The 25,993-nt window shown below is 41.5% G+C and overlaps 1 protein-coding gene across 2 annotated transcripts in view; it reads right to left on the reverse strand.

The window, feature by feature from the left end:
- The window catches only part of Atl3 (atlastin GTPase 3), a 45,438-nt gene extending 19,771 nt beyond the window's left edge, over nt 1-25,667 (reverse strand). Inside the window, exons 1-7 of one of the 2 annotated variants that reach the window (XM_041660783.1) lie at nt 25,490-25,667; nt 11,341-11,555; nt 10,993-11,136; nt 5,736-5,840; nt 4,558-4,608; nt 1,587-1,643; nt 921-1,013 (exon numbers count right to left, since the gene is read on the reverse strand). In XM_041660783.1, coding sequence (XP_041516717.1) covers nt 921-1,013; nt 1,587-1,643; nt 4,558-4,608; nt 5,736-5,840; nt 10,993-11,136; nt 11,341-11,555; nt 25,490-25,535 — 711 coding nt within the window. In that variant the 5' untranslated portion in view covers nt 25,536-25,667. Of the gene's footprint in view, nt 1-920; nt 1,014-1,586; nt 1,644-4,557; nt 4,609-5,735; nt 5,841-10,992; nt 11,137-11,340; nt 11,556-12,426; nt 12,493-25,489 lie in introns of those variants that run through there. The other variant, XM_041660784.1, reaches the window with a different exon arrangement.
- Between the last annotated feature and the right edge of the window lie 326 nt (nt 25,668-25,993).

Here is a 25,993-nt window from a genome sequence, read left to right on the forward strand (position 1 = left end):
GCTGGTTTATATATATATGTACATATGCCAAAGCAAATAATAATGAATAAGAACAGAACTATAATTATAAACATGACATTCTAAAGGCACAAATAGAACCTGATCCAAATAACAACTGGAAATTATAATTATAATGGCCTTTTGCTCAGAGTTCCTCTACAGTGCCTATATATCATATGCCCAGGCCCTTCAACTTTACCATGAAAAAAATACTGGGGACAGAAAGATGGCTCAGCAGGGAAAGGTACTTGTCACCAAGTCTGCTGACCTAAGCTTGGTCCCTGAGACCCACAGGTGAAGAGAGAACTAACTGCCACAAGCTGTCCTCTGACCTTCACATGAATACTGCAGTGCTCTCCTCTCTATCACACATACAAATATATATATGCAATTTTAAAATTTTAAACAAAATATATACTGGCTTATAATAACTATAAACATTTTACAGAGTATCACTTTCAATAATATGCTTTAAATATAATAGTCAAATGGTGTAGGGGATCTTCTGTTCATGTGTTGTTTTCATTGGTTAATGAATAAAGAAACTGCATTTTTGGGCCTGAAAGGGCAGAACTTAGGTAGGCAGAGAAGGCAGAACTGAATGCTGAGAAGAAGGATAGAGTGCGAGAAGTCATGGATCCTCTGCCTGAGATGGACACCAGTTAGAATCTCTGGTAAGCCACTGGCACGAAGCGATACACAGATTAATGGAAATGGGTTAAACTAATATTTAAGAGTTAGCCAATAAGAAGTTAGAGCTAATGGACAAGCAGTGTTTTAATTAATACAGTTTCTGTGTGGTTATTTTGAGTGTAAGCTAGCCGGGTGGCCGGGACAAACAAGCGGCCCGCTCCCTCCAACAGTCAAAAGCAAATGAGTAAGTTACTACTTTTAGGTAATTATTCAGATCTCCCACTTACCTGTAAACGCTTATCCAAAAATGCCATTCCTCCTTGCAGTCCATAGCTATATTCATAAGGAAAACTCCAGTCTCGAACCAAAAACATCAGAGTCTATTATGGCAGAAAAGAACAGAATTATAACCCTGTACAAGTGCATATTCAAGATTAATTAGTTATTACTGTAATACTTTAGCAGAAAGATTAGCAGAATCTTCTTTAAAGGGCATGCTGAAGGAGACCAGCCTTAGCTAAGTCAGTCTTAAAAAAAAAAAAAAACCAGCAAAACAAACTGTAGTTTATAGGTTATATTAAAAACAGGCTTTTTTTGAGTCTGGGTTTCTCTGTGTATCCCTGACTGTCCTAGACTTCACTCTGTAGACCAGGCTGTCCTTGAATTCATAGTTCCTCTGTCTTCCAAGTGCTGGGATTAAAGGCGTGCACCACCATTGCTGGACTCGTGAACAGAAACTTAAACCAAGAACTTTCCCCCTGCTTATGGTACTGGTAACCAAATGCAGGACCTTGAACATCTAGGCTAGCTCTGTACTACTGAGCTTGTGAATGAACGTTTAGGACTCAAAAGTAAGCAAAAATAAAACCTCAACCCAGAACCCTAAAAAAAAAAAATAAAAACAGGCACATCTGCTGAACTGTGAACTAAACTGTGACTCTATAGTGCTTTACCTGGAAGGGTTTTTGGAAAATTTCATCCATTGCCAGACGTCCATATTCTGTGAAGAGCTTTAGAAAAGAAGAGTTAGTGGCTTGAAACTACTTTAAAATAGTTTTATAGTATTCTTTTGCAAAAATATTTGGGAGCTGGTAAGACGGTTCAGTAGTTAAGAGCACTTGTTCTTTCAGAGGACCTGGGTTTGATTCCTAGCACCCATATAGAGGCTCACAATCATTTATAACTCCAGTTCCAGGGGATATAACATTCTTCTGACCTCCATGGGCACCAGGCACATTCATACATGTAGGCAAAAACACTTATACACATAAATCTAAAAAATTGTAAATATTAATTTAGCCTTAAATCACCATGAGCACTCCGACCACAGTGCAGGGGCATTACCATTTTGTGCACTGTTATCTCCAACAGCAAAAGTCCTGTTAGTATAGTAAATATCTACACCATTAAAATGGCAATGAATTCACGCAGATTAGGATTCCTGCATATATTTATCTGTTTCTTCAAGAAGCCACAGTTAAGTATAATAAAATGAAGCTTAACTGTCAAATTCACAGGACAAAGAGAACATGAAAGAATGTGACAGTACAAAGAACTTGTCATAACACGAAGGGCAAAAAGAAACAGAACAAATGTCCAGTTCCAGCATTTCATGTCCTGCTAACAAATGTGAGGAAGCAAAAAGGCCCAAGAAATAAAACATTCTCTTAGCAGAACTCTTAAACAGCTGAGAAATGAAAAGCTGGGACTGACAACTAAAGAAATGTTTAGAAATCTGACCCTGGGTCCCACCCTCTACCAGAGAAATACAAGAGTAGTGTATGCAATCTTAACAAAAGTTTAGTCCGAGAAAATCATTCAGTGGGTAAAAGTCTGAGGACTCTAACCTAAATTCAAGCCCCAGAACCCACACAAAAAGTCAGATGTGGTAGTTTGCATCTATAATCCCAGCACTCGTACAGCAAAATGGGATGGAGAGTCAGAACAAAGACTCAAAGCTCACAGGCCAGTTAGCTTAAGATACAGCAGCAAAAATAACAAGATAGATTCTGTCTTAACAAGGAGGAACGTGAATATGGACTCCCAAATTAAGTTACACGTGTGTACCATGGCATGTAAACACACATGCACATACATACATACATTTTTTTAAAATCTAGACTTTAACATCAAACTTTGTAATGGAGTGTTGTTGGATATTGACCTAAGGTATACACATGATACGCAGTTGTTTTTCCACTTAACTACATCTCCAGCCTCCCTTATTTAACGTATTCATTTTGTGTGTGTGTGTGTGACCCCTTTTATGTGGATCAAAGGACAATTTTGTAGAATTGGTTCTCTGTTTCTACCCTGTGGGATTCAGGGATTGAACTTGTGACATCAGGCCTACATGCAAGCACCTTTACCCAGTGAACCATCTCACTGGCCCATCCCCACTCAACACTTTTTATTTTTAGCAATTCTGTAGAAAATATACCATTGAGTTTGCAGAGTATTTTGACAGTAGTCTTCAAAGTAGAATGAATGAACCACTATGCCTGTTCATTCATGTCTCTCTCACAGACTTGTGAAGGTAGCCAGATGGTGGTGGCGTACGCCTTTAATCCCAGCATTTGGGAGGCAGAGACAGGTGGATCTCTCTGAGTTCGAGGCCAGCCTGGTCTACAAGAGCTAGTTCCACTCTAATCACAGCACTTGGGAGGGTAGAAGCAGGAAAATCAGAAGTCCAAGACCATCCAGTCTCGAGACAAGGAAGACAAAGAAAGACAGGTACATTTAACTTTTTTGTATTTATTTATTTGTGCACACACACACACACACACACACACACACGCACATGCAGAGGTAGAGGACAACTTTAAGGAGTTGGTTTTCTCTTACCAACATGTGGGTTCTAGGGATTTAACACTTCTACTGAGTCATCTCACCAGATCTCACTAGATCCATTTGTTTGTTTGTGACAGAGTTTCTCTGTGTAACAGCCTTGGCTGCCCTAAAACTTGCTCTGTAGACCAGGCTGGCCTCAAAATCAGAAATCCACCTGCCTCTGCCTCTTGAGTGCTGGAATTAAAGGCGTATGCCACCACCGCCCAGCTTATTCTTAATTCTTTAAAATGATAATCATGATATTAAAGGGTGGCTGTAGTGGCACATGGCCTTAATCCCAGCTCTTTTGGAGGTTTAGGCAGGTGGATCTCTGTGAGTTCCAGGCCAGCCAGGGATACATAGAGAAATTCTATCTCAAAAAACAATACTCAAAAAACAAAAAACAAAGAAAATTATGAGGAATACATACAGCCGTTTGCTTTTGTTTCTTCTGTTTTTATACGTATATGTTTTTGCTGTGTGTATAATATGTGTGTTATATGCATATGTACATGCTCATGTGTGTATATATGCGTGTGTGTTTGTGAGGTGTGTATGCATGCTAGGGCATGTGTATGGGAGACCAGAGGATGTCAGGTTTCTTCTATACCATTCAACCTTAGTTTATGAAACACAATCTCTCACAGAACCTGGAACTACGCAGTTGTCTAGACTACTGGCCAGTGAACTCTAGATATTGTCCTATCTCCCTCTCCAACACTGGGGTTAGCAGACCACCATGCTGGAACTCACTGTGTAGACCAGCCTGGCCTCAAGCTTAGAGATCCACTTGCTTCTACCTCTTGAGTGCTGTGATAAAAGGCATGAGCCACCACCCCAAGCTGTTCATTTTATGTGAGTGCTGGGGTTTCAAACTCAGGTCCTCATGCTTGCACAGCAGGAGCTTCAGTGACTGAGCCTCTTTCCAGCACCACCCACCCACCCACTGCTATTTTCTCACATCCCTCCTCCTCCCTGGTCTCTTTCCTGTCTTCAGACAGTCCCCCCTTCTGCTTTCATGTGTAGATTCCACAGGATAAAAAACACTTGATACTTTATCTTTCAGCCACTATTCCCATTACCCTTTCTTATTACCTGTAGCTGCTGAAGATCATCTTCCTGAATGTTCTGGGACAAATTGTAAATCTAGAAAACAAAATCCAGATTGATAGCATACTGGCTTACTTCAAACAAGTCCCCAATTAGCTTAGAATACTGGATGGATGGAGCTTTGTACAACTCAAGATTTGCATTTAAGCATATGAGGGCTATTTTTATATACAGCAGTATTATCAGTCTTTTAGGAAAAATAAGAATATAAGACTAAAATCCAAAACTTCCTTCTTTATAGTTTAAAACAGGTTAAGAGGTTTGAGATTTTTCTTGAAATGCTTTGTATATACTTATAAAAAACTCATTTTGAGCTTAAAAGTTTAAGTTATGCATGTAGCTTATGTTGCTTAAATTTTAACAACTTGACACAATCCTGAAGTCACCTGAGAAATCAGAAACCTCAACTGATTAACTTCCTCAAACAGACTGTCCTATGGCCATGATTAGAAGAGATTTTCTTCCTTTCTTTTCGAGATTTATTTTTTAATTTGTATGGTACTTTGTACAGGTATATGCACCACATGTATGCCTAGTGCCATGGATCCCTTGGAACTGGAGTTACACACAGTTATGAGCTTCCAAGTAGGTGCTGGGAATTGAACTTGGGTCCTCTAGAGGAGTAGCCAGTGCTCTTAACTGCTGAGCCAGGAAGGGATTCTCTTGATTAGTGACTCATATGGGAGGGTCCAGCCCACAGCAGGTGGTACCACTCCTAGTTAGGTAGGTCTGAAATTATACATATAAAACTAGCTAAGCATGAGCAGGAAAAAGCCAATAAGCAGCATTCTCTTTAGATCCTGTCTCCAGATCTCCAAATTCCTGCCTTGAGCTCCTGCTGTCTTCTCTCAATGATGGATCGTGACCTAGAAGTGTAACCCAAATAAACCTTTTCTTCCCCAAGTTGATTTTAATCAGAGTGGTTTATCACAATCGCAGAAGAGCAAACTAGAACACAATCTAAAAAGAACTCTCATATACAACCACAAGAACTGTGTCAAGAGAAAATAACTGACAGACTAGAGAGCTAGTGTAGAATAGTCAAGGTATTGTCAAGGTTGACCCAGCATTGTCAAGGTCCTAGGTTCAATCCCCAAAAGAAGGGAGGGCGGAAGGGAAAGGGGAAGATGGGCAAAGAAAGGGAGCAGAGGAGGGGAGCTTACCTGAACAGAACTAGTCATGGTGCTTAGAGCAAAGATCGTAGCACAATCTTTCACAGTTGATTGGCTGTCAAATGCCCCCTGGGTATCCATCAGAACAACTGCAACCTTGAAAAGGAAAGGAAAAGCAAAAAAAAAATTAAAATGAAGAAAAAGAGAATGCAAAGAATAAAAGTACACAGTTACCTGATATCCCACCCTATAATCCCAGCACTTGAGAAGCTGAAACAAGAGGATGGTCATTATGTTCAAGATCAGTCTGGACAACATAAGGAGTTAGAGGCCAGCATGGGTTATAGAATGAGATACCATCTTAAAAAAATCAAAAAGAAAAAAATTTTTAAGTAACATTTACATGAGCTACCCAACCCCTGCTTGTAGGTTCTATCAGAAAAATGCAATTAGGTGCCTTGCTAGGTGTCAGTATCTGCTCTGACCTGGTGAAATGCTACAAAACACACGTACATGCAGCAACATAAAGATAAAATTATCCCACCAAAGAAAAATGTCAGTGTCATAGCCAGCCACTTCTCACTATTCACCAGGCATTTCATGTTTTAACATTTTTAATTAAATTATAAAATATTTGTTTATTGGGAATGTAAACTGGAATAACCACTATGAAAAGCAGTGGCTTAAAAATTAAAAATAAAACAAATATGATCTAGCTAATACTACTCACAATCATACCAAAAGCCTATGCTACCACAGATGTGTGATAATTCATGTCCATTGCTTCTCTATTCACAGTAACAAAATGAAATCAATTCATTTCTCAGTAAGAAATTCACCCCAGATGAGTAAATGAAAAATACAGCACATGTAAATGAAAGAATTTTACAGCCTTAAAGAAAAATGCAACTCCCAATAAAATATATAGGAATGAAAAATAGTATCTTAAGCAAGGTGACTCAGGCTCAGAAAAACAAACACCATGTTTTCTTTCATATGCAGATCCCAGTTTCTAATTTTTTAGGTAAGCCTTATTTATGTGGATGAATGTGTAAAAGCCAAAAAGAAAAAAGGGAGGCTTTAATAGAGATGGGATTAAACCAGGAGTGGATGGTGAATACCTTTAATCCCAGCACTTGAGAGGCAGAGGCTGGCAGATCTCTGAGTTCAAGGTCAGCCTGGTCTAGAGAGTTCCAGGACAGCCAAGGCTGTTACACAGAGAAACCCTGTGTCAAAAAAAAAAATAAATAAATAAAAATTAAAAAAAAACACAGAGAAAGAGAGAGAAAGATGGGGTTACTAGAAAACACATGATTTGAAAGTGGAAGGGTAAGGAAACCCACTACTTTGTAAGCTAATTTATAATGATAAGTAAATCAGGGACTAGAGAGATGATTCAGTAGTCAAGCGCACTTGCTACTCTTCCAGAGGACCCAGGTTCGATATGGTTGCTAACAACTGTCTATAATTCCAGTCCCCTTCTGACCTTCATGAATATCATTTATATACATGGTACAGACATACACATGGGCAAAACACCCACACACATAAAATAAAAAATTTTGTAAACTTTGGATTTGATTTGAATAGATATTACTCCAAAGAAGTACAAATGGCTATTAAGTACCTGAAAAATGTTCAATACCATTAGTCGTTAGTAAAATACAAATTATAATAGGTAATACAAAACCACGATGACTTACTACTTCATACATACTATTCTGGATATTAAACACACACACACACACACAGACATATGCACACGCGCGCGCGGAGCTAGAGAGGAGATGGTTCCAGTCAGTTAAGTGCTCATCTTGTAAAATGAGTTTATACTCCTCAGAACCCATATGAAAATCCTGTACTTCATGGTGTGCACTTATAATTCCAACACTAGGGAAGAAGAGACAGGATCCCTGCAGCCCACTAGCCAACAGTCTAGCCTAATTGGTAAACTCCATGCCAATGAGACACTGTCTCAGAAGAGAAAAATAACATTCCTAAGGATGACACCAAAGGCTAAGGCTCTCCTCTGGCCTCAATATATGTTTGTACACAAACACACATAAATATATATTCACCAACACAGGAATACACACACACAAAGAGAGAGAGAGGTCTCAAGACAAAGGTAGTGGGGGTTACAAGGTCATCAAATAAGTTACTACACATATAAAGGACAAATAAGCCAAGCATATTGGTGCACACCTGTAATCCCAGGAATCAGGAGGATAAGGTATCAAATTGGAAGCCAGTTTTGACTAAATATGATCTCATGCAAAAGGAAGAAAAATTAGTATCAGGGGCTGGAAAGAAATAGAAACTAGCGCCTCCTGTATTGTTAGTTATGCACACAGGTTGGTTAGAAGTTTATTAGGCATCTTTTTTTAAAGTTAGTCACAGGGATTGGAGGTGGTTCAGTGGTTAGGGGCACTAGCTGCCCTTTCAGAGGACCTGAGTTTGATATTCCCAGCATCCACATATAGGGCTCACAACTGTCCAAAACACTGGTTCAGGAGATCTAATGCCCTCTTCTGGCTCCTGTAGGCACTGCATGCACATGGTATACAGAAATAAATGCATGCAGAAATATCAATACATTAAAAAAATAATAAAGTAAGTTAAAAAATAACCATGTTAGTCACAGAGTTGACATGTGACACTGAAACACACACAGCATTTTCCCCAAGAAGCTCTTGCTGACGACTTGGTCCTCGGGTGCTGAATCTAACATTAAGAGGTGACTTCACTGTGAGGGCACTCACCCCATTAATGGTGACGCACTGATGAGTTCATACTGAATGAGGAAGTAGGTGACTCAGGACACAACTCTGAGGCAAATGCTCGTCCTGGCCCCTCCTGTCTGTCTCCAGCTTCCTGTCCACGTGTGTGCTTTGCTCTTCCACGTGCTTCCCACCATGATAGTCAACCCTGCCTCATCACAAGCCTCCTGACATGCTCAGCTTAGCCTCAGGTCCACAGCAATGAACAGCTGAGGATTACAATTTCTGAAGCTGTGACCAAAATAAACCTTTCCTCCCTTAAGTTGTGTATCTCAGGTATTTGTCAAAGACACAAAAAGCAAACATATGGATATATACAAGAGCTTCAATCTTAGAAAAACTTGCACATAGATGTTTAAAGTAGGTTTTATTTATTTATTTACTTATTTATTTATATGAGACAGGGTTTCTCTGTAGCTTTGGAGCCTGTCCTGGAGCTAGCTCTTGTAGACCAGGCTGGCCTCGAACTCAGAGATCTGCCTGCCCCTGCCTCCCAAGTGCAGGGATTAAAGGCGTTCGCCACCACCGCCGGGCAGCAGGTAGTATTTTTATAAGTTTTTAGATGTGTTTATTTTATTGTTTTGTGTATATGACTATTTTGTTTGCATGTATATCTGTGCACCACATATGTTGTATCCACTAAGGTTGAAAGAAGGCATTGGGATTATAATTACAGACGATTGTAAAATACCATGTGGGGGCTGGGAATTGAACCCAGGTCCTCTAAAAGAGCAGCAACAAATGCTCTTGAGCCACTGAGCCAACTCTCCAACTCTGGGTATTTTGTTTATTGTGAGAGGAGAAGTTAATCTAGATAGGATCTCACAATGTAACCCAAGCTACCCTGAAACTCATGTCTCAGCCTCCCAAGTACTAAGATTACGGGCATGTATAGGCAGCATTATTTATAATATACAAAAGGTATAAGCGGGGGCTGGAGAGATGGCTCAGTGGTTAAGAGCAGTGTCTGCTCTTCCAGAGGTCCTGAGTTCAATTCCCGGCAACCACATGGTGGCTCACAACCATCTGTAATGAGGTCTGGTGCCCTCTTCTGGCCTGCAGACGTACACACAGACAGAATATTGTATGCATAATAAATAAATAAATAAATAAATAGGTATAAGCAGCCCAAATATTCACAACCAATGAATTAAAAAAAGAATGCTATTTTCATACAATGGAATATTGTTCAGCCATGAAAGGTAATAAAGAACTATTGAATACTCTAAGAGAATTAAGCTGAATGGATAAGGGCAGACCCAAAAAACATCATTTCACTTGTATCATATGCTCAGAACAGACAGCTTCATAGAGATGCTAGAGATGTAACTGGGAGCTAGAACATTTGCCTGACATACACACAACACTATGTTCAATCCCCAATACCAGAAAAGGAAGGCAGGGAAGAGAGAAGACAGAAAAGGAGAGAAAGGAAGGTGGAATGCAAACACACCTAGTTCTCCATCCAGCTGTGCTTCCTAACAGCTCAGGCAATAGTGAATTAGTAGAGACAAGGAGCTGGAAGGAGTTGGAAATGGAGAGTGACTGTTACCAATACCAGAGGCTCCTTTGAAGTAATGAAATGTTCTGGAGTCAGATGGGGCTGATAACTGTTTAGCTTTATGTATACACTAAAAACTACTGAATGAGGATGAATTCTGAATCAGTTTGATATCCCAATTGAACAAAAGTTTACTGTCACACATGTCTGCTAGTTAGAAAAATGAGACTAAAGAGGAAAGAAGGGGACATATTGGAAGCTCTCTGAAGAACAGAAGCTCCATGTGTACTCATCAACTGAGAGAAATGGTCTCACAGCACACAGAAGCACAGTAAACTTCCAAATCACTTTCTTGTTGCTTTTGTGTGTCCCACACTTTATAGCCCATATTAGCCTCAAATGTGTGCCAATCTTCCTACCTCAGCCTCTCGAGTGTAGGGATTACACTGCATGGCATAAGTCACCATGCCTTGCTCTTTTATGTACATTTTAAGAAGCCCAGGCTGGCCTCTAAGTGGTTGCCATCCCACCTTACCCCCAGTGCTGAGACTATAGGTACCAATAGCACATACAGCTCTAACCACTGTTTTCTTTTGTTTTCAATACTTTTTTTTAACAGCAGAGTGCCTTTCTCATTAAAGGAATTAAAGATGGAAAGGAGGTTTGAGTGAGTAATGTTTTACAAAGCAAACATTTTTATTATAAAATATATACTGACACCTCCCTAAATCAAGCTTTCTACTTAGTAAAGGATCTAGATGAGTAAACTGTAGGATCTACTGTCAAAAGCTCTATAGAAAAGCAATAAAAGGATCAAAATTATTCTCTAATTGGATTAACACAGAAAATGTTAAAGTTCTCATCTAGAGCCAACCAAGCATGGCAGTATGCACCCACATCCTATCTCAAGAAAAAATAAACGTAAGTTCTCATCTGGTTATTCTGTTATTAACATCTAAGTCTTTTTCTTTCTTTCTTCCTTTCTTTCTTTCTTTCTTTCTCTCCTTTTTATTTTTAACATCCTTACCTTTTTCCCACCTGGCTTCTCCACTGTGAAAACTTCACTCCAAATCTGAATCCCAGTGGTTTCTGGGTCAGAGCCTCCTCGCCATGAAAATCCTGTCAGTGGTTCTTCTGGGTCACCCAACCAATTTGAATGACCACCTTCTTTCTACAGGAAAAACAAAATGTTCTTCACATTTTGGTTTTGCTTTCTGAGGCACTGGGGATAAAATACAGGGCCTCCTCACACATGCTAGGCAAGCACTTTACCATTAGACTACATACCCAGACCCCTCACCAAATCTTAAGCAATTTTAGCTCATGAGCTTATTTTGCTCACTTTGTACTTTGAAATAAGCTAATTCTTTCTTACCTGAGAATACAGGTATCGTAGCATAAAGTCCAGAATGAAGGATTTGCCCTTTCTAAAGGCACCAGCCACTGATACTACCACCACATCAAGATCTCGGATGTGGTCCTGCAGGAGGATGCTGGCCAAGGCTCTCTCTTCTAGCTCAAAGGAATGTTGCTCTTTGTGAACCAAAACAACCTGCACTGGACCAGGTTGTCCACTTTCCATGGCATCACCTGTGCTCATTTAGAGACCAAAAGAAATTAAGTTATACACACACACCATGAAGAGAACAAAAGCTTTAACAAGACACATATATAATAACCATGAAGCTGGAGTATACAGGGATACTAATAGAACTCCATTAACACTAATAAATATACACACACACAAATGAATATAACATTTTTTTAATTAAAAGGTTCCAGAGTTGGGAGGTGGTGGCACACACCTTTAATCCCAGGAGGCAGAGGCAGGCAGATCTTTGTGAGTTCAAGGCCAGCCTGGTCTACAAGAGCTAGTTCCAGGTCAGGCTCCAAAGCTGCAAAGAAACCCTGTCTCGAAATACAAAAAAAAAAAAAAAAAAAAAAAAAGGAAAAGGAAGCAAGCAAGCAAGGAAGCAAGCATGGGTATTCCTCCATGGTTAATGCATCAGCTCTGCCTCCAGGTTCTTACTCTGCTTGAGTTTCTGCCCTGACTTTGATGATAAGCTATGACATGCAAGCTTACGCCAAATAAACCTTTTCCTCCTAAGTTGCTTTGGTCATAGTGTTTCATTATAGAAACAATAACCGGCTGGAGAGATGGCTCAGCACTGGCTGTTCTTCCAGAGGATCCAGGTTCAGTTCCCAGCACCCACATAGTAGTTCACAACTGTCTATAACTCCTGTTTCAGGGGGTCCAATACCCTCACACAGACATACATACAGGCAAAATACCAATATACATAAAATAAAAACAATAAATTATTAAAAACAACAAAAACAATAACCCTAAGATACCTATTATGCAATTCTGCCTAATTTGCACTAACACTCTGGGTAAAGGCTCTCCAGTTATGACCTATCAGAAGGAGGAGCGCTCACACCCCTGTAAGAAATCCCTCACCTGTGTTCTGTGGGGAAGCCCAAAAAACTCACTGGTTCCCCAGGGTGTATGTACTTTGACAGAATTGTGCCTTGGTTTGTGCTTGAGCAACTAGGAAAAGGGGTAGACAGAGACTGTTTATGAGATGGAATTTTAACGTGTCATTGTTGTCTAATTCATGCCCTTCCCCTATGTAAGTTTTAGCAGGACATTAACCACCCAAAAGAAACACATTTCCAAACCAATTTGTGATCATGTTACACATGAAAGTTTTGATCAATAGACTATGACTGAAAAAAAAAAAACCAAGCAACTTTCAGATTAAGCATTTTCCCCTTCTGACTGGAGAAATGGAAGTGAGTCACAGGAAGGCAACACCCTAAAGCACTGGCACAACAAGCGAGGCAGGGCTGAGCTTCATGCAGAAGTGCCCTGCCAGTTCACTTTTATGGGAGAGAAAGATGTCTATCTTGTTTCACTTAGTAACATAGCAACTTTCACATACAACCAAACCAAGTAACCAAAACAAGAGTCTCCCAAGATCTTTTTTTTTTTTTTTTTTTTTTTGGTTTTTCGAGACAGGGTTTCTCTGTGGTTTTGGAGCCTGTCCTGGAACTAGCTCTTGTGGTCCAGGCTGGCCTCGAACTCACAGAGATCCGCCTGCCTCTGCCTCCCAAGTGCTGGGATTAAAGGCGTGCGCCACCATCGCCCGGCCCAAGATCTTATTACTAAGTATATACACTGGAACTTTCATCTATTATTCTATTATAGCTTGATTGAACAATGAGAATGACACATGGCAAACACAGTAATTCTCAAATGAGTGGATGGTATGCAGTATAACACAGTCTAAAGCGGTGATCCTAAGGATGCTGGTGGGACTATCAGCCAAAAGGCATAAAAGATAAGTACAGGCTACAGGCAAGATGAAATAATCCAATGACAAAAAGGTTAATCACAAGAACTGCACTTCAAGAATAGCTAGACACTGTAGGGTAAGGACATAGGGAAGAAAAGGAAAGCTGTTACTCATCTGTTCCTCTCTTGGTTTCTACAACACATTAAGCAAGAGTAAAGGAAAACAGGTTATATTAGTGTGGGAGCTGGGGTAATGCTGCATGTCCCTTCATCAGGAATATAAGCAGTCATTAACAAACAACTTGGCTGAAAGGGACCTTGTTCACTAACAGTGTCTGATTTGGGCCATGAAAAATGAAAAAATTATTTTGAAATGTATGCATCACCAACAAATAAATTTCTACATATTAGGCACACTATTTTTTACCATACTATCATCATCCTGCTTCCCTAAAGACAAGAGGGTTTATTACTGATTTCCCAAGCAAAAACGTCATTTTCACTCATCCCAGATAAAGGGTCTTTGCTGATTTATATTGGACTCCTTAAGCAAAACATTAGGGTCTGGGTGTATCTCAGCAGTGGTGTATATATTTCTCTAGGGAATTTAGGGTGTATAGCACTGAACAGAGAGAAAAAAAATGTTTCCTAGAGGACATTGGGAAAAAATAAAACATGAAACCTTAGGGTCTTGTCCCTTACAAGCATGTCTTTTCCCTTTTCAACCTAGCCTAGTCTTTGTCTCTGACTGCTCCTTTGACTACATCATTACCTCATCCCTTGGGGCTCAACTCCTGTACTTCTTTACATATTAAGAACATCATAGCCAGAAGTAATGGCATACACCTTTAATCCCAGCACTCAGGAGGAAGAAGCAATCATATCTCTAAATTCAAGACCAGCCTGGCCAGTGAGTTCCAGGACAATCAGGGCTACACAGAGAAACCCTATTTTGAAAAAACAAAAACTAGCCAGGCAGTGGTGGTGCAAGCCTTTAGTTTCAGCACTCAGAAGGCAGAGGCAGGTAGGTCTCTGTGAGTTTGAGGACAGCCTGGTCTAGAGACCTAGTTCTAGGACAGTCAAGGTTACACAAAGAAACCCTGGCTACACATAGAAACCCTGTCCTGAAAAGAACGCGCACGCGCGCGCGCGCGAGAGAGAGAGAGAGAGAGAGAGAGAGAGAGAGAGAGAGAGAATATGAACGAGAATATGTCATGAAGACAGCCACCTTAAACACTATCAAAATTGCAAGGTATAAGGATGCAGCTCAGTGCGGAGGCCTGCCTGGTATGCACAAAGCCCCGTGTTCCAACCCTAGCAACACAAAAATACAAAATCAAACATCGATGGACTGACAGCTCAAAACTGTTTCCATCCTGTAAGTCAAAACCTTCCACTATTCCCCATACTGTCTTGCTTGAAAAATTTATTCTCACTGGTATTTCTACAGGGAAGAAGCTCGGGCTCAAGTCCTATCTTGTCCTACCTTAATCCCACAATTTCAAGTAGATGACCTATGCAGCCATTTATCCCATGGCCTGAAATCCTTCTTGCTCTTTACTCAGACTTCAACACTCACCTCACCTTGTCTGGATCGCCACCCCACCCTCTTGAGTAGTTTTAATTTTCTGTTTCATTTATTATTTGTGTGTGTATGTGTGCATGTACATATGTGCTTGCACTGGTGCTTGGGTTCATGTGTAGACGTGAGAAGAAAACTTGTAAGGCTTAGTTCTCTTTCCACCAGGTAGGTCCCAAGGACTTAACTCAAGATAACAGGCTTAGCAGCAAGCACTTTCACCTGAGAGTGATCTTACCTGCCCTTCTTTACATAGTATGATAAAATAAATAAAATTAGGCTTTAGCATCAAGACAGAGCAAGGCATGAATTTTGGCTTTATCCACTCCAAAACATAAGTTCTATGAAGGCAGGAATTTTTGTATTTTGTTCAATGCTATATCCTTCAAGTTCTCAGATCAAACCCCACAAGCAGCAGCCAACAAAAAATTGTGGCACAGCCAGGTGGTGGTGGCGCACGCCTTTAATCCCAGCACTCGGGAGGCAAAGGCAGGAGGATCTCTGTGAGTTCGAGGCCAGCCTGGTCTACAAGAGCTAGTTCCAGGACAGGCTCCAAAACTACAGAGAAACCCTGTCTTGAAAAAAACAAACAAACAAAAAAAAAAACTGTGGCATAAACAAAACCTATGACTTTGTCTCAATATAACTCTAGAAAACATAAAGCCACTCCAGTCTCCATTTGTAAACCTAATACCTAGCTGAACAGAGGAAGAGTCAGAAGAACTGTGGATTCAAACCCAAACTAGGCTACAGTAACAATTCAAATTCAGTATGGCCTATATAGGGAGATGCTATCTCAAAAACAAAAACAAAACAATCTTCTGGATAGTGGTAGTGTTTGCCTTTGGGGCAGAAGCAGGAAGATCTCTGTGAGTTCTAAGCCAGCTGGTCTATAGAGCCCAGGACATCCTGGGTTATACAGAGAAACCCTGTCTTAAAAAATAATTAAAAAAAAAAATCTAAAGGCTCAATATAAGGTGCTCAATAAACAGTTTCCCTTCCCACGTTGTTGTTTCCATTGAGATATGCACAAAGTATTACTCCATTCATTACAATATTGTCATACTATAATTAAGAGTTACCAGCCAAGAGATGGTTAACACACACCTGCAAATTCCAAAACCCAAAAGACAGAGGCAAGGAATCAAGCATGTTAGGCCAACTTCAAAAACAAAGGAAGACAAAAGGTACCCTGAACAACACGAGAGCCTTACAAATAAAAGATACAGCAACCAGATTGGGAACTATTGCCTAGAACAAGGGAGAACTGAAAATTTGAGGCAAGCCTAGGCTATATTAAGAGCCTGTCTCACCCTCCTCTCTTGTAGAGGGTAAAAAAGAAAGGCAAATTAAAGCTTCTATTCAAGACACATCCTAGTACCCTCTCAGGTCCTTTGGCAGCTCCCTGCAGAAGTTCTTTTCTTTCCTCACCCTTAGTGACTGTATTTATATCAATGCTTTTCTGTAACTTCTTGTGGTTCTTACTCTCTCAACAAACTTTTCTGAGAGGGACAGGTCTCAAAATCACAAGGCAGTCAAGGTTGACCTTGAACTCCTAATCCCTCTGCCTCCCAAGTACTACATTTACAGGACAACCAAAGTGGCCAGCTTAATGAGTTCTTTATTTTATAATTTCAACTCCATACTCAATTTTTAAACTTTTTCTACCCTGTATTTTGACGTTCTAACTCCCCGACTCTCTAGCCTACACTGAGGAGACATGTACAAAAAGCTCAGTACAGAGTCACTAGATGTTCAACTCATACAAAACAGTTACGTGGAAACACACTGACCTGAAAAGTCAGGAGACAAGTCCTTATTCCAGTTCTGCCACTTAGCCTGTGTGATTTGGCAGGTTTGCCTCCAGTCTCCTTTCAAAATCCCCCATGGTAATTTTACAAATCTACACTTAGTATTTCAAAATGGGTCCTCTCAATTACTCCATCTCTCCCCCAGGTCCTCTGCATTTTCCCTGCTTTATCTCCCTATATGCAATATAGTATCAAGTCTCCTTTCTAAAACTGAAGTTTCTGCTTCAGCAAAGGTTATTTGGAGGTATTTTTATTTCAGCTTTTTATTTTTACAGGGTCTTGTCCAGGCTCACCTCAAACTCTCAATCTTTCTGCTTCAGCCTCCAGAATGCTGGAATTAGTGCTGGGATTAAAGGCAAAGGTTGTCACTCTAATGAGGCAGTGAGCAAAGAAGAAAAGCCTACCATAACAATAAGGAAGCACTAGAATTTTGGCCCCGGTTCTGCAATGAATAAACCATTTCATTTCAACACCTCTATATGCACTACTTGTTTAGCTCTAAAATCCAACCACTGTTTTTTGTTTTTGGTTTTTGGTTTTTTTTTGGCGCGTGGGCGTGTGTAAATGTGTGTATAGAGACAAGAGCCTCACACCTTAGCTCAAGCTAGCCAAGAACTCATGGCAATCCTCCTGCTTTAGCCTCCTACATGTTGAGACTATAGGCATGAGCCACCACACCTGGCTTACCTCTCAAGAATCTCAAATTCTTGGTGATGACATTTAATCTCAGGGATAAACTCCTCTCCCTTTAAAGAAGCAGCTATTTACAAAGTACACATCTACATACTGAGACAATATATAATGTAAGATTATAAGCACTTACACAAATGTAGACAACAGATGTGAGAATTTTTTTTTTAGTTTTTCGAGACAGGGTTTTCTGTAGTTTTGGAGCTGGCCTGGAACTAGCTCTTGTAGACCAGGCTGGCCTCAAACTCACAGAGCTCCGCCTGCCTCTGCCTCCCAAGTGCTGGGATTAAAGGCATGCGCCACCACTTTCCGGCTGAGACTTTTAAAATATACAAAAATCTGGCCTACCTATAGTTATATCCATATCCACAGAAGACTTCAGTCTATATATCGAGGTTTAGTGAGCTCACATCACCTATATGCTTCATGACAACAGAAACAGTTATCAGTGTTGTCTAATTACTGCTGCAAATTGCTCATGATAGCTACCAGTCATTTATCACGCTGAAAATCTTGAGTAATGACAAAGCAGTTTAACAATTTATGTGGACACTACCACCTTTTTCCTAATTACTTATGAACTACTGACTTTTGGCACAATACATCTAATCCACACTCACCAAGAGGTTTAATAGGCCTATTCAAACAATCTCTCTAGTAAACCACATTCATATATTCTCTGCACTAAAATGACAACCACTCACACTAAATGAAAAAGTAATTTAAATAGCCAGGGGGGTGGTGGCTCACGCCTTTAATTCAAGCACTTGGGAGGCAGAAATAGGCGGATCTCTGTGAATTTGAGGTCAGCCTGATCTACACAGCAAGTTCCAGTACACAGCGAGTTCCAGACCAGTCCAGACTACATAGTAATACCCTGTTTCAAAATGGGGTAGAAGGGCTGGGAAGCCAAGAAATGTAGCTCAGTTTTGTAGCACACGCTTAGGATGAACAAGGCCCTGGATTCAATACCCAAACCAACAAAAAAAAAAAAAAAAATATGGCACTGGGCCTAGTGGCAAACACCTCAAGTGGATCTCTGTGAGCTCAAAGCCAGCCTGTCTACATAGCGAGTTCCAGGACAACCAGAGGTACATAATAGAGAGCCTTGTCTCTAAAACAACAACAGCAAACAGTATGGCACAGTTTAAAAAGCATAACATGGGTTGATTACTAATCATGGCTAGCTTTTCAATCTTACAAAAGGATACATAAAACCTAGTAAGCTCAACTATAAGAACATTACTGGGAGGACTAGGCTCAGTAGTAGGGCTCTGGATTTGACCTCAAGCACCACAAATACACAGAAGATACACACATACAACCAGTAAGGTTTTTTGGTCTGTCTGAGACAGAATATCATGGAGCAGAACTGTAGAGATGACTCAGAAGTTAAGAGCAGTAGCTGCACTTCCAGAGGACCTAAGTTCAATTCCCAGCACCCACATGGCAACTCACAACTGTCTGTAACTTCAATTCCAGGGTATCTGACACCAATGCACATAAAATAAATTTAAATCGTTCCTCACGTGGTGAGCCCTCCAACCACAAAAAAGAAAAAAAAATGTAGCCCAGGCTGACCTTGAACTTCTGATTCCCCTGTATCCACTTCCTGAATATTGGAGTCACTGGCCCAATTTTATGGGATTCTGGGACACAAATCAGGGCTCCATTCATGCTAGACAAGAATTCTACCAACTATGGTACATGCTCAGCCCCATAGCAGGTAAATTGAAGTGATTCTCAAATACTTAATAGCATAAATACTTAATACCTGAAGCCAGGTAGTGGTGGCACACATCTTTAATCCCAGCACTTGGGAGACAAAGGCAGGTGGATCTCTGAATTCGAGGCCTGGTCTACAAACTGAGTTCCAGGACAGACAGGACTGTTACATAGAGAAACTCTGTCTCTAAAAACAAAACAAACAACAAAAAAAGAACGTCATCTGAATAGTAATGTATTCAATGAAACTGGTTAATAGAAAGCAGTTTGCTACTTCAAAAAAAATCTTAATTTAATGAATTAATTAAATAATACAGATTAAGATTTGGCAACCTTGGCACTACTGACATTAGTGACCAGTTAACCATTTGTAGAGGGAAGGGGTTCTATGGACTATGTGATATTTAGCAGCATCCTTGGTCTGTACCCACTACATACTCATGGTATCAGTAGTACCAGAAGGATTGACATATAGACATTTTTAAAAGATACATGGAGAGCCGGGCAGTGGTGGCGCACGCCTTTAATCCCAGCACTCGGGAGGCAGAGACAGGCGGATCTCTGTGAGTTCGAGACCAGCCTGGTCTACAAGAGCTAGTTCCAGGACAGGCTCCAAAGCCACAGAGAAACCCTGTCTTGAAAAACCAAAAAAAAAAAAAAAAAAAAAAAAAGATACATGGACACAGCAGGGCCGTGGTGGTGCACACCTTTAATACCAGCACTCGGGTAGCAGAATCAGGCAGGTGAGTTCAAGGCCAGCCTGATAGACAGAGAGAGTTCGAGGACTGGTTCCAAAACTACAGAGAAACCCTGTCTCAAAAAACCAAGCAAACAAACTAACAAACAAAAAGACACACGGTAGCAAAAAGTCATCTTCTGTTAAGAACCACTAAGGAACTGGAAAAATGGCTTTAGCAGTTAAGACCCTTGCTGAGCCAGCAGTGGTGGCGCATGCCTTTAATCCCAGCAATTGGGAGGCAGAGGCAGGTAGATCTCTGTTGAGTTTGAGGCCAGTCAGGTCTAGATTGAGTTCCAAAACAGGCTCCAAAATTACAGAGAAACCCTGTCTTGAAAAACAAAAATAACACAAAACATAAAAGATCCTTTTTGATCTTGCAGAAGACAGTGGTTTGGCTCCCAGGACCCATACAGTAGCTCACAACTGTCAATAACTCCATTTCCAGGGTATCTGAGTCCTTCTTCCATTGTAGGGAAACCGCTAGATAGTTCACAGCCACTTAGCCCCCAAAATAATCACACAGAAACTATATTATTTAAGTCGCTGTTTGTCCCATTAGCTCTAACTTCTTATTGGCTAACTCTTACATATTAATTTAACCCATTTCTATTAATCTGTATCAATGTGGCTGTGGCTTACATGGCTTCTCCCTAACTCCTCCTCCGTCGCGCCCGTACTTAGCTCTGTTCCCCTATACCTCTGCTATAGGCCCAAAGCAGTTCCTTTATTAACCAATGATATTTACAGCATACAGAGGGGAATCCCACATTCTTCTCATCTCTGCAGGCACCAGGCATGCACACGATGCACATGCATACATACAGGCAAAATCTTAAGAAGAAAAAAACTTAAAAGTAAATAAACAGGGCTGGAGAGATGGCTCAGTGGTTAAGAGCACTGGCTGTTCTTCCAGAGGTCCTGAGTTCAATTCCCAGCAACCATATGGTGGCTCATAGCCATCTGTAATTCAATGAGGTTGTTTCTTCTGGCCTGCAGACAGAATACTGCATACTTAATAAATAAATTTTTAAGAAAAAATAAACAACTGAAAATAAAAGAACTACTGGACTAGAACCATCCTCAGTCCTCATCCTCACTGTACAGAGACTTCTGAAAAGCACAGGAACCAAAGTTACAGACACATTTTACTGAGCAGACTATATGACTCATGGTAGAGTTATGACCTGAGTTTTCCAGTCCTCTTCTGAAATAACATTCTCTAAAGGGAAGAGCAACACACTGAAGGAGGCATACCATTTCCACGCCTTGCCTTTGCTGGCAGTCCTTAGAGTTCCTGACTCACAAAGCAGAGAAAACATCACAGACAAGGGAAGTATGCTAAGTTTAAAGCCCTCTCCTAACTCTGTAACTACTTGACGCAGTTCTTTCAGTGCTTCTACCACGCACTATAACATAAGGCAGTAAATGTGCCAGCAGATACACAGAAAAGGTTGTGTGAAACTACTCAAACCCAACTGTGCTGGCTGGTTGTGTGTCAACTTGGCACAAGCTAGGGAAGGAGTCTCAGTTAAGGAAATACCGCCAGAAGATCCAGCTGTAAGGCATTTTCTCAATTAGTGATCAATGGGGGAGTGCCATCCCTGGGCTGGTGGTCCTGGGTTCTATAAGAAAGCAAGCTGAGCAAGCCACGTCTAACAAACCAGTAAGCAACGCCCCCCCATGCCCTGTGCATCAGCTCCTATCTTCAGGATCCTGCCCAGTCTGAGGTCCTATCACTGACTTCCTTCAGTGATGAACAGCAATGCTGAAGTATAAGTCAAATAAACTCTTTCCTCCCCAGCTTGTTCTTTGGTCAAGACGTCTTGTTGCAGCAAAAGAAACCCTGACTAAGACATCAAGCAAGAAGAATACTGGGGAAAATGTATATTCTAATTAAAGGGTTTAGGAGGAAATTTTTTTCCAATTCATTCACTATAGATAATATTTGTGCTTTCAGCACAAGATGCTAAACAAAACTATTTTATCTATGGACAGGAAAGTCAGTGTTTATGGATTTATGACAACTAACCAGCATTTAGGATTCAGAAACTAGGCAGCCAAAAGGGCTCAGCACGTAAAGCTGATTCTTCAAAAGTCTGCTGACCTGAGTTCCATCACAGGAACCCAGAAGAAGAGAACTGAATGTACAAAGTTGTCCTCTGACGTCCACACAGAGGCCATGGCAAAAACACCCATACACATCCATCATGCACACACATGCAATAATAATAATAATCATTTTTAATTAAAAAAAAAGATTCAGGTAGTCGGGAGGTGGTACACACCTTTAATCACAGCACTTGGGAGGCAGAGGCAGGCAGATCTCTGAGTTTGAGACCAGCCTGGACTACAAAGCAAGTCCAGGACAGCCTGGGCTGTTACAAAAAATAAAATAAAATAAAATAAAAATAAAAAACCAACAACAAAAAAATCTTTCTCAAAAAAACCCCAGCTAAGAATGTTTTATGTGCATATATGTGTGCCTTCCCAAGTTTATGGGCAGAACATCCATGCAGGAACCTAGGGAGACAAGAAGGTGGTGATTGATCAAAGCCCTGAAGGAAAATGTACAAACAGTTGTGAAGAATACAGACTGGATGTGGTGCTGGGAACCAAATGTGTCCTCTGCAAAAGTGGTAATTCCTCTTAGCTACTGAGCCATCATCTCTGTAGCCCCAGGGGAAAAAACAACTTTCTTAACAGGATTAATTCAATAGTGATTATACTTGCTTCTTTCCCAAACACAGGAAATTTAACCTGAAGGTTTTAATTAGTATCAAAATATAGTTAAATAATGTTTCTTGTTTTGTTTTAGTCTGGCTTGGTCTTTTTGTTGTTTTCCTCTGCCTTTTATTTTTGATTTTGGTTTTTTGAGAGACAGAGTTTCTCTGTGTAGCCCTGGCTGGCCTGGAACTTGATCTGTAGACCAGGCTGGCCTCAAACTCTTTAACCCAAGCATATGCAGGCTTTAAGTCTCTAGATAATATAAAACCACAATTCTAAAACAACTGGTATTTGTTTTAAATTAATTATCCTCCCTAAGCATTAAATATGCTCCTAGAGTTTTTAAAACAGCCAGGAAAACTTTTAAAATTCAAAGCCTTATTTATTTCTTTGATTTTTATCTGTTTGTTTGGTGAGTTGGTGGGTTGGTTGGTTGGTTTTTCAAGACAGGGTTTCTCTGTAGCTTTGGAGCCTGTCCTGGAAATAGCTCTTGTAGACCAGGCTGGCCTCAAATTCACAGAGATCCGCCTGCCTCTGCCTCCCTAGTGCTGGGATTAAACGCCACCACCACCAAGTTAAAATTCAAATTTTAAACTGCAGTTGTGTTACCACTTCTGAACATGAATACACGAGACCACAAAGAACTTTTAACAATGTTGCAATGGGACATGTCTGAAATCACATGAGGTAGAAGCAGAAAGTTTAAGGTCGGTTCAAAACCTCGTGCCATTGTCCTTGGGTTCTCATCATCCCTCATTGTTCGCCATGTTCAGAGAGTCCAGTTTTATCCCATGCTTTTTCAGTAACAGTCCAGCTGGCCTTGGGGTGGGAGCCTAGCCAGTTTGGATGTTCACCTTCCTAGAAATGGATGGAGGGGGGAGGACCTAGGACTTACCACAGGGCAGGGAACCCTGACTGCTCTTTGGACTGGAGAGGGAGGGGGAGAGGAGTGGGGGGGAAGAAGGGTGGGAGGAGGGGGAGGGAAATGGGAGGCTGGGAGGAGGAGGAAACTTGTTTTTTTTTTTCTCCTTTTCTCAATAAAAAAAAAGTTAAAAAAAAAAAGTTTAAGGTCGGCTGCCAGGCGGTAGCGGCACATGCCTTGAATACCAGCAAGGAGGCAGAAGCAGGCAGATCTCTGTGAGTTTGAGGCTACCCTGGTCTACAAAGCAAGTTCCAGGTCAGCCAGAGTTGTTACACAGAGAAACTGTCTCAAAAAAAAAAAAGTTTAAGGTCAGCCTCAACTGGTTACATGAGGTACTGTCTCAAAATAAACGACAAAAGATTAACAGACATGCTGATTATTACGGCTAAATTCTTTTTTATTATTTCATTTACTTATTTAATGTGTGTTCACATGTACAGTGCATATATGGAGGTCAGAGAACAACATGTAGAATCAGTTCTCTCCTTGTACAAGCAGAATGGGTCCCAGGCAGGGCTGAACATCATATTTCTGTCATATGACTCTCTATTATTTGTTTGATTGATTGAGACAAAACCTCCAACTCGAAATTCTCCTGCCTCAACCTCCAGAGTGTTAAATCATAGGTATGTACCATCAGAACCAGCTTCATTATTTTGTTTGAATTAGTAATTATAATTTTTATTTAGAAAACCATGTTTTATTATTTTTATTTTTGGGGGGGTGGAAGTTTGAGGAAAGGTCTTGTGTAACCCAGACTGACCTTCAAATTCAATTCACTATGTAGCCAAGCATGATGCTGACTCCTCAGTCTGCCTCCAACTCTCAAGGGCTAGGTTTACAGGCACGGATTATGCCAACTCAAAAAAACCAACAATTTTTAAAACCCCATTTTGAACAGCACTAGGAACTAGGATTAAGCTCACAAAAAAACACAAAAGTGCAAGGACCTGAGTTCAATCCCTAGTGTCACAAAACAAAATAGACCTTAATAACTAAGCACTAAAATTAACTCTGCCACACAATTAAACCTACCTGGTTTTCTTATTGTTCTAACCACTGCAAATAAAACGTTCTTTCACTCATGTTAAAGCCGTACAAAAATTGACTTTCCGCTTTGTAAGGAGGCTAAATACCTGGCACTGATAACAAGTCCAGAGTTTTGAAGTCTACTTCTCCAAAGCAAAACTTCAAACCATGTCGTTTTTAGTCCGTTAGTTTTCCTTCACCTTTCACAAAACATCCCACTTCATGTTCAAATTTGAAGACAAGAGATTTGCTAAAAGAATCTGCAAACAAAACTATTGACTCTTGCCACACACATCCCCCCCCCCCCTTAGGTTTCGCAATTGAAACTTGCAATCATTTCAGGAGTGTACCCATCAAACAAGAATAGTGCCAGGCAAAGTGACAGGCGAAATCGCATCCCTATAGTTTTGGTGAGACTATCTGGCTTTCATTGAGTACTTTTACTACCTCGTTTTACGTCTTCGGAAAAGCCAAAGGAAAACCCAAACTTAACTCAAAAAACTTGCAAAACAAAACAACCAATTTAGGCCAGTTCTAACGTGGAGATTAGCGCGGGTGGAAAACCAACTTTACTAATGCTTGTCATGGCCTCAAGGTCGTTCCGAGGGGGGGGGGGGGGAACGTTTCAACTCCAAGGCCACACTGCAGCAGTCCAAAACTTTAAGACTGAACAATAAAGCATCCACCGTGGCGCCGATCCCCGCCCGTTAAGACTGACAGGCTCCGGGCTCGGGCTTCCCGGCAACGGAGAACGCCGCCGCCCGGCACGCCCTGCCGTGCACAGGGCGGAGCTCGACGGGCCAGAGCACCGGGGTGCCCCGCATGAGGCCACCGCCCGCTCCAGGAGCCCCGCGCCCCGAACTCGGAGCGGAGGCACCCCGCGGAGCAGCCCCCGTCGCCGCACGAGGAAAGACGGCGGCAGGGACGGGTTGTCACCTCGGAGCCGGAGCACTGGGAGGCGGCGTGGGTGATCACGGAGCGGGTCCAGGGAAAAGTGGACGCCTCACCTGCTCCTCTCGACGACGCCGCTGCCGTTCGCTGAGGGGACAACATGGAGCCTCCGCCTTCAGCAGAAGTAGCAAAGGCGCAAGGGACGGGAGCGGACGGAGGAGGCCCTGGGGGAGAGAAACAGGCGGGGCCTGGACTCCGGGAGCGACGAGAGGGAGGAGCGAGAGCCTACAGCTGGGGCAGAAAAGCCCGACGGACGGCGCAGGGCGTGGCGAGGGCGGGAAAGCGCACGCGGCCGAGTCCCGCCACAGTTCGGTGCGCATGCGTCCGTGCGCGGATCACGACGCGGGTACCTGTGATAGCGTACTGGAATCTGGGGTCCATCGGGAATTGTAGTCCGGAGTTCTCTGGGCCCGGCCCCGCTGTCCCGAGTCTTCGCCCTCATATGGGGCGACGAGGAAACGGGGCAGGGGGCGGGGCCGAGCGGGTCGTCTTACCGCTGAACTACAACTCCCAGCAGGCCTTGTAAATGGAGGGGCATGAGCAGGGCTCTCAGGAGACCC

Source organism: Microtus oregoni, unplaced genomic scaffold (assembly GCF_018167655.1).
Source record: "Microtus oregoni isolate MIOR12 unplaced genomic scaffold, Mior012 000012F_ref0000307, whole genome shotgun sequence".
Taxonomy (NCBI): domain Eukaryota; kingdom Metazoa; phylum Chordata; class Mammalia; order Rodentia; family Cricetidae; genus Microtus; species Microtus oregoni.